This window comes from Eurosta solidaginis, chromosome 5, assembly GCF_040869045.1.
Source record: "Eurosta solidaginis isolate ZX-2024a chromosome 5, ASM4086904v1, whole genome shotgun sequence".
Classification (NCBI taxonomy): domain Eukaryota; kingdom Metazoa; phylum Arthropoda; class Insecta; order Diptera; family Tephritidae; genus Eurosta; species Eurosta solidaginis.
Window position 1 is genome coordinate 199,817,921 of NC_090323.1, and position 13,645 is coordinate 199,831,565.

The following is a 13,645-nucleotide window of genomic DNA, read 5'->3' on the forward strand; positions in this document are numbered from 1 at the left end:
GGCTACAATTCGGGCAAGATCTCTCACTGCCGATGAATCTACTCACGGTAGACAAGCAAACGTGCACAATGACCAAGAATTCAGCGACAGCGAAATTGATGCGAGAATGCAAAATCACCATTTGGGATGAATGGACGATGTCGAATAAACAAGCTTTTGAGGCAGTTGACCGAACGATGGAGGATTTACGAGGTGATTCGGGACAATTTGGTGGGGCTATGATATTGCTCTCCGGAGATTTTCGCCAAACGCTACCTGTCATCCCGAAATCTACTGCTGCCGATGAACTTAATGCATGCCTGAAATCGTCGTCTTTGTGGCGGCATTTCAAGAAGTTGAAATTGACCTCGAACATGAGAGTTCCGTTGCAGAACGACTCATCGGCTCTTGAATTCTCGAGACAACTGCTGGCGCTTGGCAATGGCCAAATACCCGTTGATGTTTCCACTGGATTAATATCGTTCCCGGAAAATTTTTGCGAGTTCACATCGTCGAAAGAAGAACTCATCACCAAAGTGTTCCCCGGCATTGCACAATATTATAAAAATCTCGATTGGATTAGTGAACGGGCAATACTTGCAGCGAAGAATAAGGACGTCGATAGCTTGAATTTGATTATTCAAAGAAAAGGAGAACTGCATTCGTACAAATCCGTTGACAGCGTGCCCGACGAGGATGAAGCGACAAACTATCGGACAAAATTTTTGAACTCGCTTGATGTGCCAGGAACTCCGCCGCATAATTTACAGTTGAAAGGGGGATCGATCATAATCATGTTGCGGAATCTCAATCATCCGAAATTGTGCAACGGTACGCGGTTGTCCGTCAAGAAACTGATGAACAATGTGATTCAAGCTACGCTCATCAAGGGCAAATTCAAGGGAGAGGAAGTCCTTATCCCACGAATTCCGATTATTCCATCTGATTTTCCATTCCAATTCAAGCGGATTCAGTTTCCCATTCGGTTGGCTTTTGCGATGACAATCAGTAAATCGCAAGGTCAATCGTTGGAAGACTGCGGGATTGATCTCGAATTTCCTTGTTTTTCGCACGGTCAGCTGTACGTTGCCTGTTCGCGTGTTGGGAAACCATCTTCTTTGTTCATTTTTGCGCCAGAAAACAAAACAAAAGACATTGTTCATCATATGGCTCTCTACTGATTTCGATTCCGTTCAAATAAATATCATTGAAATTTGAACTATTTGTGTTTTATTATCCTTGAAGTTTATCTGAAGGCGTTAAATTGGGGGGTGCCACATGAAAGGAAAAGGGAAAGAGAAAGGGGGAAAAAAGGGAAAGAGAAAGGGAAGTGAATAGGAAGGGGAAAGAGAAAGGAAAGATAAAGAAATATTTAAAGGAGGAAAGAGGGAGAAAGCGAACGGAGAGGTAAAGCTTGAGATAGAAAGCGAAGTGCTGAATTTTTTATACGGACTTCTAAATGACAAATGCTACCGTTTCCAGGAAAAATATGTAAAGCACTGGAAGGAATATTACCGGGCAGGATAGCATCTGCCGGGCCAGCTAGTTTAATTATAAAAATCAGCCAACTCTTTGATGACCTTGATATTTATAGAAAAAAGCGTAAGAAAAAAACCAGCTTTCGACACCCTGTATTATCGCCATCCCTTCATATTTCGGTCATCTGTTTTGCACGGGAAGGGTGCATTTCCTGACAACATTTACACTAATAGCGTTTTCTTTTCTGGCTGAAGTGTTACGCTTTTTGTACGCCGCGCAAGGGTTGTTGTTCTATTCTAAAAAACAAGCACGCCTTTACGGGGTATTTCGTTCTTTTGTGAAAACTGTTGCCTGCTCGCAACGCAAAAGCGTTACACTTTTACCCTGTATAAAATGGCGGTGTGGCAATGCAACTCTGTGAAACACTCAATTCGCTCTTAAGTTCAACATATACTCTGTTAATATGAGTGAATATGGTGAGTTGAAATGTTCTTTGTATGCACTATAAATGTTGAAAATTTTCTGGGTAGGAGTAACTCTATTAAGGCTTTACCATTTACTTAGGCAACAATTTATTTCAGAAAAGAAAACGCTATAAGTATGATGAATTTTCGATATATCAAGTTTTTCAAGTGGGAACACTTCACGTGCAAAGCCCCATATCTGTAGGCACACAGCTGGGTATATAATCTTTGATTTCACCCGAACTTAAGCTTCCCTACTTGTTTTCTGCTCTATTATAAATAAATGACCGATCCCATTTTAAAACACAAAGTTTCTTCGCTTTTGGTAATAAAAACGAAGTACTCACACGGATCGAGTATATTTACTCGATACCTTTTACTGAGTATGAGTACTAGTTTCGATACTTTGATCCGAGTACTTTAAATGAGTACCGGTATCGATACTTATTAAAAAGTTCTATTACTAACCGTGAAAATTCAACAAAGTGATCTAAAAATCCGCTGGGTGGAGCACGCGTCGAGAAAATTATAAAATTCATAAGAGATTTGCAGTTTCGGGCACTATTTTTAATACTTTTCCGTTAACTAGGGAGCAGCTGAGAACCCGAAACCGATGACAATGCACTTAGTAAGAAGCAAATTTCCGATAGGTGGCGCAAGGCGGGATGTTTAGAAATTTTGTACCAATCGGGCGAATTTTGAAGAAATTTTAACGGAATTTCCCATTGAATTGCGAAATTGCAACCTCACACATGGTTCTGAGGACCAATGCAATGCCACAAAAGTGGAAGAATATCCGGTAGGAGGCGCATGGAACGAGTTATTTTTAAGAAAGGTACAGAAGGGGAGTGGTGACTAATTTTTAAGAGTCTTGTCACTGAGCTACGATCTTGGAGCTTTCCACATAGTTCACAGCACCGAGACAATGCAAAAAAAGAGAAAAATTAAAAATAAATAAAATTGTACACCCTTCCTATAAATAAATTCATCGAAACGCTGCGGAAAATTTATTCTTAAACAATAAAGAGCCTCTTAGTCTACAGAAAACTTTGCTTGACACTCTGTGTACTTTTTTCACGGCAGAGAGTCGTGTACGTATCTTAATTGCAAAAAAATAATGGGTATATTTGATATTGAGACCCAGCGCACACGAGGACCCTGGAATTATGCGTACGTCGACCACGATAAGATCAATGTGTTTCAGACATGCCACAGTTGACGGAGGATGAAGGATTTCGTTTATCTGGGAAGCAGCATTAACTGCGATAGCGATATACCTCCGAGTAGATTTAGGACGGGATCGACAAGTATTTATGCTGAATCCTAACGACATCTGAGATCAGAAAACTTTCTGATAGAAATTCCCTCGGAGTGTTTGCCAAACCACTGACGGGTGTTGACCTCGTTAAGAAAAATGTTTTCTGATTGAACAAAACTTGTTTCTATAGATTTGTATTATACTTTTCCTTATTTGCTGTCAAAGGCAAGCACACTACCGGCCACACCACTGTCGCTGAAAACAATCGGGGAATAACTCTTGCCAACATGTGCTATTTGGGACTTTCGACGAAAAAAATCAAGTCCTGCCCTGTAAATCTCATATCTGTTATGATGTATGGCTCGCAATCATGGGCTATGTCTTTTTCGGAAGACTTCTGGTTCTTGCTTTGATGTCAAGGGCTAAATAGTATAAAGGCATTTATAAAGTTAAGGTTTCACTGTAAAGCTCATGCTATGCGAATGACCAAAAACACTCCCGCCAAAAAAGTATTTATGTCGACATCCGTATTTGGAAGCATAGGAAGAGGATACCTATACTAAGCTGGGAGGGACTGGTGTAGGATGACTTGATCTCCCTTGCTACTGGAAATTGACAGATATATAAAAACAGGGATAGCTAGAGTGACTTGTTACGCAAATCTGAAAATAGTTGGCTAAGCGCTAACAATGCTTATAAAACAATTTCGAGGCCACCAAAGGAGGAGCTCTATCATCCCTTCTTTGGAGCTTAGTAGTGGATGAACTCCTGCAAAGGATTTAAAAAAATGGCATCAGATGCCAGGGGTACAGTCCGAAGGCCCTGGGATGGATGTACACCATGATAGTAAAACCTAAGGCTCGATAGATCGAGAACAACTCGAGCGACGACGAGGCAAGCGCTGACAAAACTTCAACGGTTGGCGTGTTTATGCATCACGGGTGCTATTCGCTCATGCCCCACAGCAGCGCTTGAGGCTATCCTCGATCTAATCCTGCTAAACATAGCGATAGAGCAGTCAACCAAGTGAACCCTCCTGAATATCGCAAAAGAGTGCTCGGGCAAGGGAAAAATTATATCATCCCGAAACAGGGAGGAACTGACATAAAGATCCCAATTTCTCAAATCCCGAGAGATGACATCCTCAGGAAAATAGTATTTGAGAGAAGTTACGAAGTGAAATCGGGAGACAAGCTTACATGAAATGAAACGAAACTAAAGAGCATTCAATGCCTACACAAGATCCTATGAAGCCAGAGGGGATTGGAGTTGGAGTTTTCGGACCTGGATCCAAAATATCATTACCTCTGGGAATACACCCAGCATATTTCAAGCGGAAGTATCCAATAATTTGTTGTTGTTGTTGTAGCAGTGCTTCGCCACAAATCAGTGCGCTAAGCTGAACCTTCAACATGGATACTCCAACGAAACAATAGCCATACCTGGTGACAGTCAGACCACACTCAAGGCAATTTCGGCGTTCGAAAGTCAGCACTGGTCTTTGAGTGCGTGGAAAAGCTCACTCAATAAGGAGCACACAACGTAGTACTGTTGGCCTAGGTCCCAAGTATCAAGGGAGTGGAGGCCAATGAGCAGGCGGACAGCCTGGCAATAGAGGCAGCGACTGCACAACCCATCGCTCCTGAGCCGCTTCTGCCAGTCGGCTCACAGGCAATTAGCCCTCATTTATTATTAGAAGAGATGGAAAAGAGCACTGGCGCAATGCTCTGGGTTTGAGACAATCGAAGTAACTGTTGTTGTTGTTGTTGTAGCAGTGATTCGCCCCATCCAATAGGTGTGACCGATCACAAATTGTCATCAATATCCTCTAACGGGAGTCCAAGGAAAATTGCTGTTTCAACAGGGGTGGAACATAAGGAGAGGGGTGTTGGAGGCGTTGGTTCCACATTACAATGGAAGAGATGGTTGGTGTCATATGGGGACACATTGGAAGCAGGGCATACATTTTGTATGTCGGGTTAAGCCTGTTACAGTAATCAGAACGAAGTTGAGCTAGAGTGACTCGCGTTTCCCTGGGGAGTATGCGTTCCTCTTCCGCAAGTTTTGGGTACTGTTCTTTGAGTACTGGATTCACCGGGCAATTCCTGGCATAAAGGTCCGACGCCTGTTTGTGGAGTTCACTGAGGACCTGCTTGTGTTTTTTTGCTTCATACACATTTTCGCCTCATTATGTAGATGTAAATAACCCATGGCGGTTCTGAGGACAGTATTTTGGCGGGCCTGTGGGTAGTCTTTAGGCTTGGCGACCATATCGGGACGCGTAGCATGCAATCGGCTGCCCAATTGCTTTGTAAGTGGTAATGAGCGTTTCTTTATCTTCTCCCCAAGTACTGCCAGCAAGATATTTGAGGATTTTATTACGGCTCTGGATTTTCGGTACAATTGCGAATGCATGCTCACCAAAATGTAGATCCTGGTCGAGCGTCACATCCAAAATATTGGGGTGTAAGGCAGTCGGTAGCGTAGTGTCATTGACGTCCATGTTGTAAATAAGGTCGCGAAAGTTTAGTCGGTGATAATGTCAGGTTTCGCGAGGTGAAAAAACTGGAGAGATTAGGGAAGTAGCCGTTTATTTTGTTGCAAAGCTCATCGTGTCCCTAAGTTACTGTTAGGAGGTTATAGTATAGTTCGCTATTAGCCAATAATAGGCCTCTCGAAAGATAAGCTAAGAACTCTAACGGCTATTCTTACAGAACAGCCATATGCAGAAATTGGGCATAAAATCGAATAACACATGCCGATTTTGTGATCAACCAGCAGAGACGGCGGAACATATTGTCTTGCAATGTGAGGTAATCTCGAGATGTAAAGCTAAGTTTTTGGGCGCACCATGGCCAGGGCATTACCACATTGAATGCCTCAAGTCAAGAGAACTCTTGGGCTTCATCAAAGAAGTCGTTTTGGATGAGGTGCTGTGAAAGAAATGAGGGCACAACAGCAATGGTCGCAGTGCAATCCTCAATTAATTATTTATCTATCTAATGCTTATAAAAAGTGGCCCAGAGCACTAAATACGAAGGAACTTACCAAGTCTAGTCCAAACTAGCACGCGTTTTGATATTGAAAGCACAGGCACTTCAAGTTTTGCATTCACGCAAATCAATCGATACTATAAATATTTTTACAAATCAAAATTTTAAATCCCATTTTTATTTAGATTATTAATAACAAAAAAGTAAAAAAAAAGTAAAAAAATAAGCAAAAAAAAAGCAAAAAAATAAGGGAAATCTTTTTTCATTGTAACTTGTAATTTTTGATTTTCCCCTTTCATTGTTTTTCCCTGTGTTTACACATACCTTTCGTAGTTTCGCTATTCATGCACATGTGGCGCTGGTGAGACTAAGTAACTCAAAAAATTGCTTATGAAATAGAAAACTTATAAAGTATAAAGATCACCCTGTTAAGTATATATTTTTACAGTTACAGCGATGTTTAAAACCGTTAAAATATCCGCTACCTCACGCTAGGTGGCGCTGCAAACATTAGAGTTGCTGCCGCTTAAAGCTTTTGTTTGGGTTATTGCTACGCGCAAGTAACAAAACTAATTTATTTTACATTCATAATAATTACTAATAATTTACTGCTAACATTTATTGAAATTTGCTTTTAATTAAATTTCAAATAATTTTAAGTTCATACAAAAGTCACACAACGACAACAAAAGCAACCCTACGTGCTATTACATCACTAATCCTGCATTCTCTTTCACATACTCTTTCAGCATTGCATATTTGTGTGCGCATTTCGCTTCATTGCTGTGTTGACACATGCAGTGTATAGAAAAAATTTGCCGCGTTCGGTCGTATTTTCAATGCGTGTCGGTGTATTTTATTTGGCGAAAATAAAACGATAGTGAAAAAATAAATAATTCTATTAAAAATTACAATGAATTTAATATAGGGAATGTGTAATAAACAAAACAACGTACCTACGACGCGGCTACATTCATAAATAACGGCAGTGTAGCAAAGAATGTAATTTTGTTAGTGAAGCGAACGAAAAGACGGCGTTAAAGAACGTACATTTGCAGGCATTAAATAATTTAAGGCAGCCATTTGTTGTTGCTTAAATAAAGTGAAACAATTTCGCGTTGCGTGTGTGCTCGTTTCATGAGTATTTTTTTTTTAGTACATTCGTGTTTGTGCGTTGTTCCGTGCATTTTTGTCAGTCAGGCTGCGCTCGCTAGCTACGTTGGTGTTGGACTTCATATTGGAGTTGTTGGGGGGAAGAAAAATTAGAGTGCATGTGGAATGAAGTAAGCAAACAAGAAAAATAAGACATATGTAGCTGGCGCTTCTCTACAGCTGTCAATTTGTGTCAAATAAACGCGCTGCTGCGTTGGCTTGTTTTGTTGGTAAACAAGTTCAATTTGCTAAAAAGACCGTGCGCGTAGAATGTAAAGTAATTTTTAAGAATAAAAATAAATATATTAAAAAACAAAAACAAATTCGTGCAATTTACATTAAACGTCATCTAATCGCATTTCCTCTCTGTGTGAATGCAACCCTGCGTCAGCGTTTGTGCTTTGTGAGCGCATGCAGAAATGTCAAAAATGTTGCCCTGTTAAAAACTCGCTCTTTTCATTTGCTTTTTGTGCCTAGATTCGTGTCGTGTTTTTTCTTTTTGCTTTTATGTTTTGTGCTACATCATCGCATTTCTTGCGCATGTTACCCAAGCAACAACAAATTTAATAAAAATCCATCCAATCACTCAGTCAGTCATCCATCCAATTTGAAATACCTTTTGCTACTTCGTGTTATTCGTGTATGTGTGTTGCTCGCTTTAGGCGCTCTTCAACCCACACAGCTGTTCAGCGCGTGTTTTTGTTGTTGTACGCTGCAAGTGTCAAATTATTGGCTAATTTATTGTGGTATAGCCAAAAGGTACACGCGCTATCTGTGATATAAAAATAATATGTAATACAAATAAATTTAGCAAACAAATAAAATTGGCGAAAAAACACTTTAAAGCAAAAGCAAACAAGTAAAAATGTGAATATACAAGTCTGTGCATGCGCCAACTCAACATAAAAACAAGCAATCATTAAAATTTTTTCGAAAAATTGTTCTGCAGCAATCAATTTGCACAAAAATTTTATCAACAGAAACTGTCACAAAAGTGAAACGTGATTTTGAAAGGCCCAAATCTGCAACCTGCCACGATCAGCCCCTCAATAATCAAAAAACCAAAAAAAAAAAAAAAAAACTGCTTCAAACAATTCGTATACCTTTCCCTGTATGAACAAGCCATTCTCGTATTATTCGTACAAGTCCGCGTGTGTGTGTGTGTGTGTGAAAAATAATAGAAAAAATAAATATTTGTAAGATAAGCAGGTTCACTTTATTGTGCTCCACTGTCTTCGATATCTCGGCTTTCTTCTCATAAAAAGTGGGTAATGGTTTGTCGGCGTTGTTAGTTTCATATGCATACACCGAATTAGTAGTAAAACGTGTTATTCCAAAAAATTATAAAAATTTCTGTTCAAATATAGAGTGAAATTTTGAAATCAGTAAAAAAAGTGGTAGCATTGTTATGCAAGAAACATATTTTCGTAGGTAATTGTATAATTCGAAAAATCAGTTACGTCTGTTCTCACCATCTCCAGCTAAAGCGGGAGTCATTGGTGCCGTATGTCGTATCGCTGTAGTCGTATCCCTAACGTAATCAGCTGTTTATCGTTACGATGGTAAACCAAAAACCAATTGGTTGGCTACGATACGGTTACGACCATGGTACAATTACCAGGTAAAAGCATCAGAGTTGCATTTTACATGTTTTTTCATTCGAAGGTGGTCATAAAATGTCAAACTTTGTTTATGTTTACATTTTTTGTTTATTTACTTTTGATGTGAAAATTTATTAGGTAATTCTTTACTTTAGCTCACAACTACTAAAACTCGTCCAAAAATATCGGGAGAGGAGTCAAAAGACGCGCTTTGGACCCAGGACCACGAATTCGAAAACGGAAATTGAAAATTTTATTTCTTTCCAGATATATTTCCAAAGTTGAAAATTTTCATGTGGCTGTTGTAATTTTGATGGTGTTTTGTACCCACTAACAAAACTGTGGGTAAAAGTGTTTTCGTGGATATAGATTTGGTCTAGAAAAAGAAAAAGAGAAATTTTAGCTCGTTCAAAAGATATTCCTAAAAAACCGAAAAATGACCCCGGAGTGCTTCGAGACCGGGGTGGGATCCATAGTATTTTTGCGCTGGCGGCCTTCGGCCGCGCTTATAAACAATTAATCTGGGTGGGTCCAACACCGGTTTGGAGACCAAAACTATATCTGCGCAAAACACTTATGTCCACAATTTTTTTTGTGGGTACAAATATCATCAACATTACAACGCGCACATGAAAATTTTCAACTTCTTTTGCAAATATCTCTTGTCCAACACAAAATATTTTACCTCCGCCTTCTGATTATTGTTGTCGAGGTCAATGCGCGTCTTCTAACACCTCTCTCGATATTTATGGACGCATATTATCAGTGTCATGCTGTCGTATAGAATTACCAAGAGTTGATGCGCTGGAAACGTCGAAGAAGTGATTCAGCTGCTATATGTAAATAAATAATAACAATAAATTAAATAAATATCATTTAAAAATCAGCTAATTACCTTTATTTTCCATTTAAAATGCCTTTTTCCTCCAGCTTCATCAGCAAACCAACTTTTCTTTTTTTGTTTTGGCTTTGTTGACGAAAATTAAATGTGACATTTTTCTTCCTCCACCACTTTTGACAGAAGAAACTGAAAGAACGATTGACAGTTTATGTACAATCGGCAACAACACAATACACGGGAGGGTTGCATTTTCGCTAATGCTTCTACCTGGTAATTGTACCTTAGCGGCACCAATCATGGATTGCACTGATTCCCATAAAGTTGGTCGAATCAGCTGTTATAAGGTTACCGATACGGTTACCGATAAAGCACCAATGTATGCATCTTAAGTTAGATTTTACCTGGAGGATAGCAATCTATCAGAAAGCCCTCGTGTTCCAATGACACATGAACCAGATACGGATATAGATTTAACATGAAAACTCAACTACAATGTGATCCATATGGTTCACGTTGTTGTTGCATTTGCATGTTAAATCTCTATCCGTATCTGGTTCATGTGTCATTGGAACACGAGGAGCATCTTTTGAGATTTTCGTTGTCACCAATACAGGGTGATCAAGCCCCGGCTAAATCGATAATTGTGATTATATTATAGAACAAATTAGAAAAATCTATTGTGAATACACGAAATAAGCTTAACAGCTGACCTTTGTTTACACTTTTTCCTTGCACTTAGCGGATACGTGATGTTTCAGTTAGCATGGAGAAAACGAAATTTAACTGAAGATGGTGAAAACGGTCGTTGTTAGCAGTATCACCATTGTACAGTTGCTGGCATTGAAATATGGCAGCCCATACCTACATTAAAAAACCCGATAGAAACCCAGATAAAAGGAAATAAAAAGAAAAAAATTTGAGGAAGTAATTTTTTGCTGTTTGTAATGATCTCAACTCGTATATAACTCAAAGATATTGTACTTGTAACTAGAGCCACCAACTCTCCGGCTTTGGCCTATAGACTCGATGTTTTAGGGGGCTTCTCCGCATTACGGACGATAATCTCCGGGTCTAGAGGCGTCATCTTTCGAAACTTAAAGCGCATTATCCACATCTTAAGCAAACGCCCAAGACAAATTTCATATTTATTTCTTGTGTGAAAAATAGTAGCAACCAAGTAATTTTGACATATCCCTTAACTCTGCTCTTTATGAAGCGGCGTCCCTTCTCTGCAGAAGCGTACGCAGGAATTGTCTATGAGGGGGAGTTTTGAACATATGGAAGCTCATAGTAAGCACCCGTTATTGTCAAGACTAGTTTTGCGATAAAAATTAATAGAAACCGGAGTAAGGAGAAACATTTACCATATTTATTTGCTATCAGTCAACAAAAGCACTCTTCCGTCTACCACTTTTTATGAAAAAAATTCAGTCGCTGTAAGCCCAGGGGGGAGAGGTTGAGCCTCCCCCCTTGCGCACGACCCTGCTTCTCTGCAAGACACGATAGTTAGATTCAGCCGTGTATAAGAATAAAATTTGTTAAAATTTCCATATTCGTATTGAAAATGTACGTAAGTTAAAGAAAGATCATTAAACAAGAGAAAAAAAACACATATGCTCAAATACAATTAAAGATTCTATACAGTCACTGTTGTTTCTGGTATTTAACCGACTGTGTTCTTACAAGGCCACTGCTCAAGAAATTAGACTACATTTCTTGGTGAAATCAACACTCGGTTAAGCACCCCAAGTTTCGATAAAGGGAAGGGAGTGGTATTCCATGTTGTTGGCTCGAGGTATTCGCAGGTAAAACCATTAGTTCATTTTCATTGCCGTTTTATAGGATAGGTCTGCAATTTATAGATAACTTGAATGTCAAATCAGAAATCTTAACTCCGTTTTTAGGTTCCAGTACCCTGAGCTCGCAGTAGAAGAATGCACAACTTCTATCTGCATATTGTTGTAGGTTAAATTCGTACTTATCCAAAATAAACCTCTACAACAACTATCTTGCCTCTAACATCACTACTTCTTTGATCCAAACATCTTGCAACTGCAAGTTCCCTTGGACTCCAGTTAGAGAAAGTCCATGGTAATTTGTGATTCATCGCACATTTTGTATGGGTCAAGAAGATGAGTAACCGTATACAGCCAACAGACCTTTTGCTCAACCCTGAGAAGGAAATCAAACCAATATCAACAGAAGATGAGACGGTCTTGGTCCAGTTAGTACGTTTCTCTTGAAGGGGGCTGATTCTGAAGAGCAAGTAACAGTTTCGTCAGCAAGCCCTCTTATCGTTATCTCATTTCGATGTCCGCAACTGTACGAAAGTGCATGAAACTGTAGAATATGCACAAATAGTCTCAGGTTCTTTGCAGTCCCGTCCGCAGCTAAATATTACAAAAAAGCAAAATAACTTTAAGTGATTACGTAATACGTATAAAATGAATAAATAAACCAATAAAAATATTGGCATTTGAATTTCTCAAAAAATAAAATAAAAATACAGAACAACTTGAAGCGTAAAGGCAATCGTTTAATAATAAAGTTAAAAGTTATCACGCAAAAAATAATAAAAAATATTAGAAAAAAGAAACATGAAAAAGCTAATTTTTCGTTAAGGTGTTAGTAGTGAAAAAAAAGTCTGCAAAAAAAAAATAAATAAAAACAGTCAATCTTATAAAAGTTGTGTGTTTTAAATATATTAAAGTGCTGTAACCAAAATATTCAATATATAAATTTGTTACATTCCGTCAACATCTTTTACTAATACATACAATAAGTGCATGTGATTTCAGTGATGCACTACTCAATGGAGCGAAGTCTGTCAGCTGGTGGAGCCGACTGCTCCATGCATAACAATAGCGGCGCCAACAACACTACATCAACAACAACGCTCGCAATGTCGACAACAAAAATCGCAAAAGATGGTAAGTAAAGAGAAATATAAAATAGAGCAGGAATAAAATGGAATGCGAAAACGTCTCTGCTTATGAGCGAATACAATCTTAAATTTACGTACAGAAAGGGAATGAGAAAAAGGTCTTACTAAAAATCTTGAATTTTAACCTCTTCTTTAATCCAATATTTGGCGCCATTGCTGGTAATTTTCACACTTATGTATCTTAAGAAATCTAAAAAATTAGTTTAAATGGTAAGGTAAAATGGTCAGTAAAGACATATCCCTGTTGCTAAAGTTCTTAGCCCTCCATTGACCACAAAAGTTTCAGTTTTCCAATTTTTTCCATGTTCACTAAGCTCCCATTTACCTCTTCTGTTTGTTTATATTTCTATACAACATTAATTGACCCAAATTTGAAATTTCGCTTTCGCTTTAACTACAAATTTAAAATATTTCCTCCTTCCTCGTATTCATTGCTTAACTCTACATATATTCAATTTAGTAAAATCCACTTGAGGTTACTTTGTTGTTATAACTTGTATTCATCATACATACTGACATAACTCTGCTGCTGTCGCTGCACAAAAGTTCAAGGTCTAACGTTGTTCGGGTCAGCTTTAATAGCATCTGCGTATATAATCCTGCATACATATTTTATAAGAGGTCGTATGAATATGCTGATGATGCTACCAAGTAACTTAGTGCTGGATTGTATTTGATGGCAGAAAAAATAGATGAAGGCGATGGTCTACGATTCTCAGTATGAAATGTATAATTTATAAATAATTATTATCGACTTAAGTCAACCCTGTTTGCTGGTTTTCACACAGTTATAATAGAATTAGTTCGTTATTGTTGAGTATATAACTCACTCGCAATGAGTCATTCCAAAAAAAATGTATTGGTACATTTATGTAAGCCCACAATTTAAAGAGCTAGCATTCTAAAATGAAGTATACTTATCATAGAAAAAATT

At 38.5% G+C, this 13,645-nt stretch overlaps 1 protein-coding gene across 11 annotated transcripts in view; it reads left to right on the forward strand.

The window, feature by feature from the left end:
* Positions 1–6,965: 6,965 nt before the first annotated feature.
* Positions 6,966–13,645, forward strand: part of Eip63E (cyclin dependent kinase Eip63E) — a 733,437-nt gene continuing 726,757 nt past the window's right edge. For 3 of the 11 annotated variants that reach the window (XM_067787449.1, XM_067787458.1, XM_067787459.1), the window contains exons 1-2: positions 6,966–8,756; positions 12,135–12,697. In XM_067787449.1, coding sequence (XP_067643550.1) covers positions 12,568–12,697 — 130 coding nt within the window. In that variant the 5' untranslated portion in view covers positions 6,966–8,756; positions 12,135–12,567. Of the gene's footprint in view, positions 8,757–12,128; positions 12,698–13,645 lie in introns of those variants that run through there. The other 8 variants (XM_067787454.1, XM_067787455.1, XM_067787451.1 and 5 more) reach the window with 8 other exon arrangements.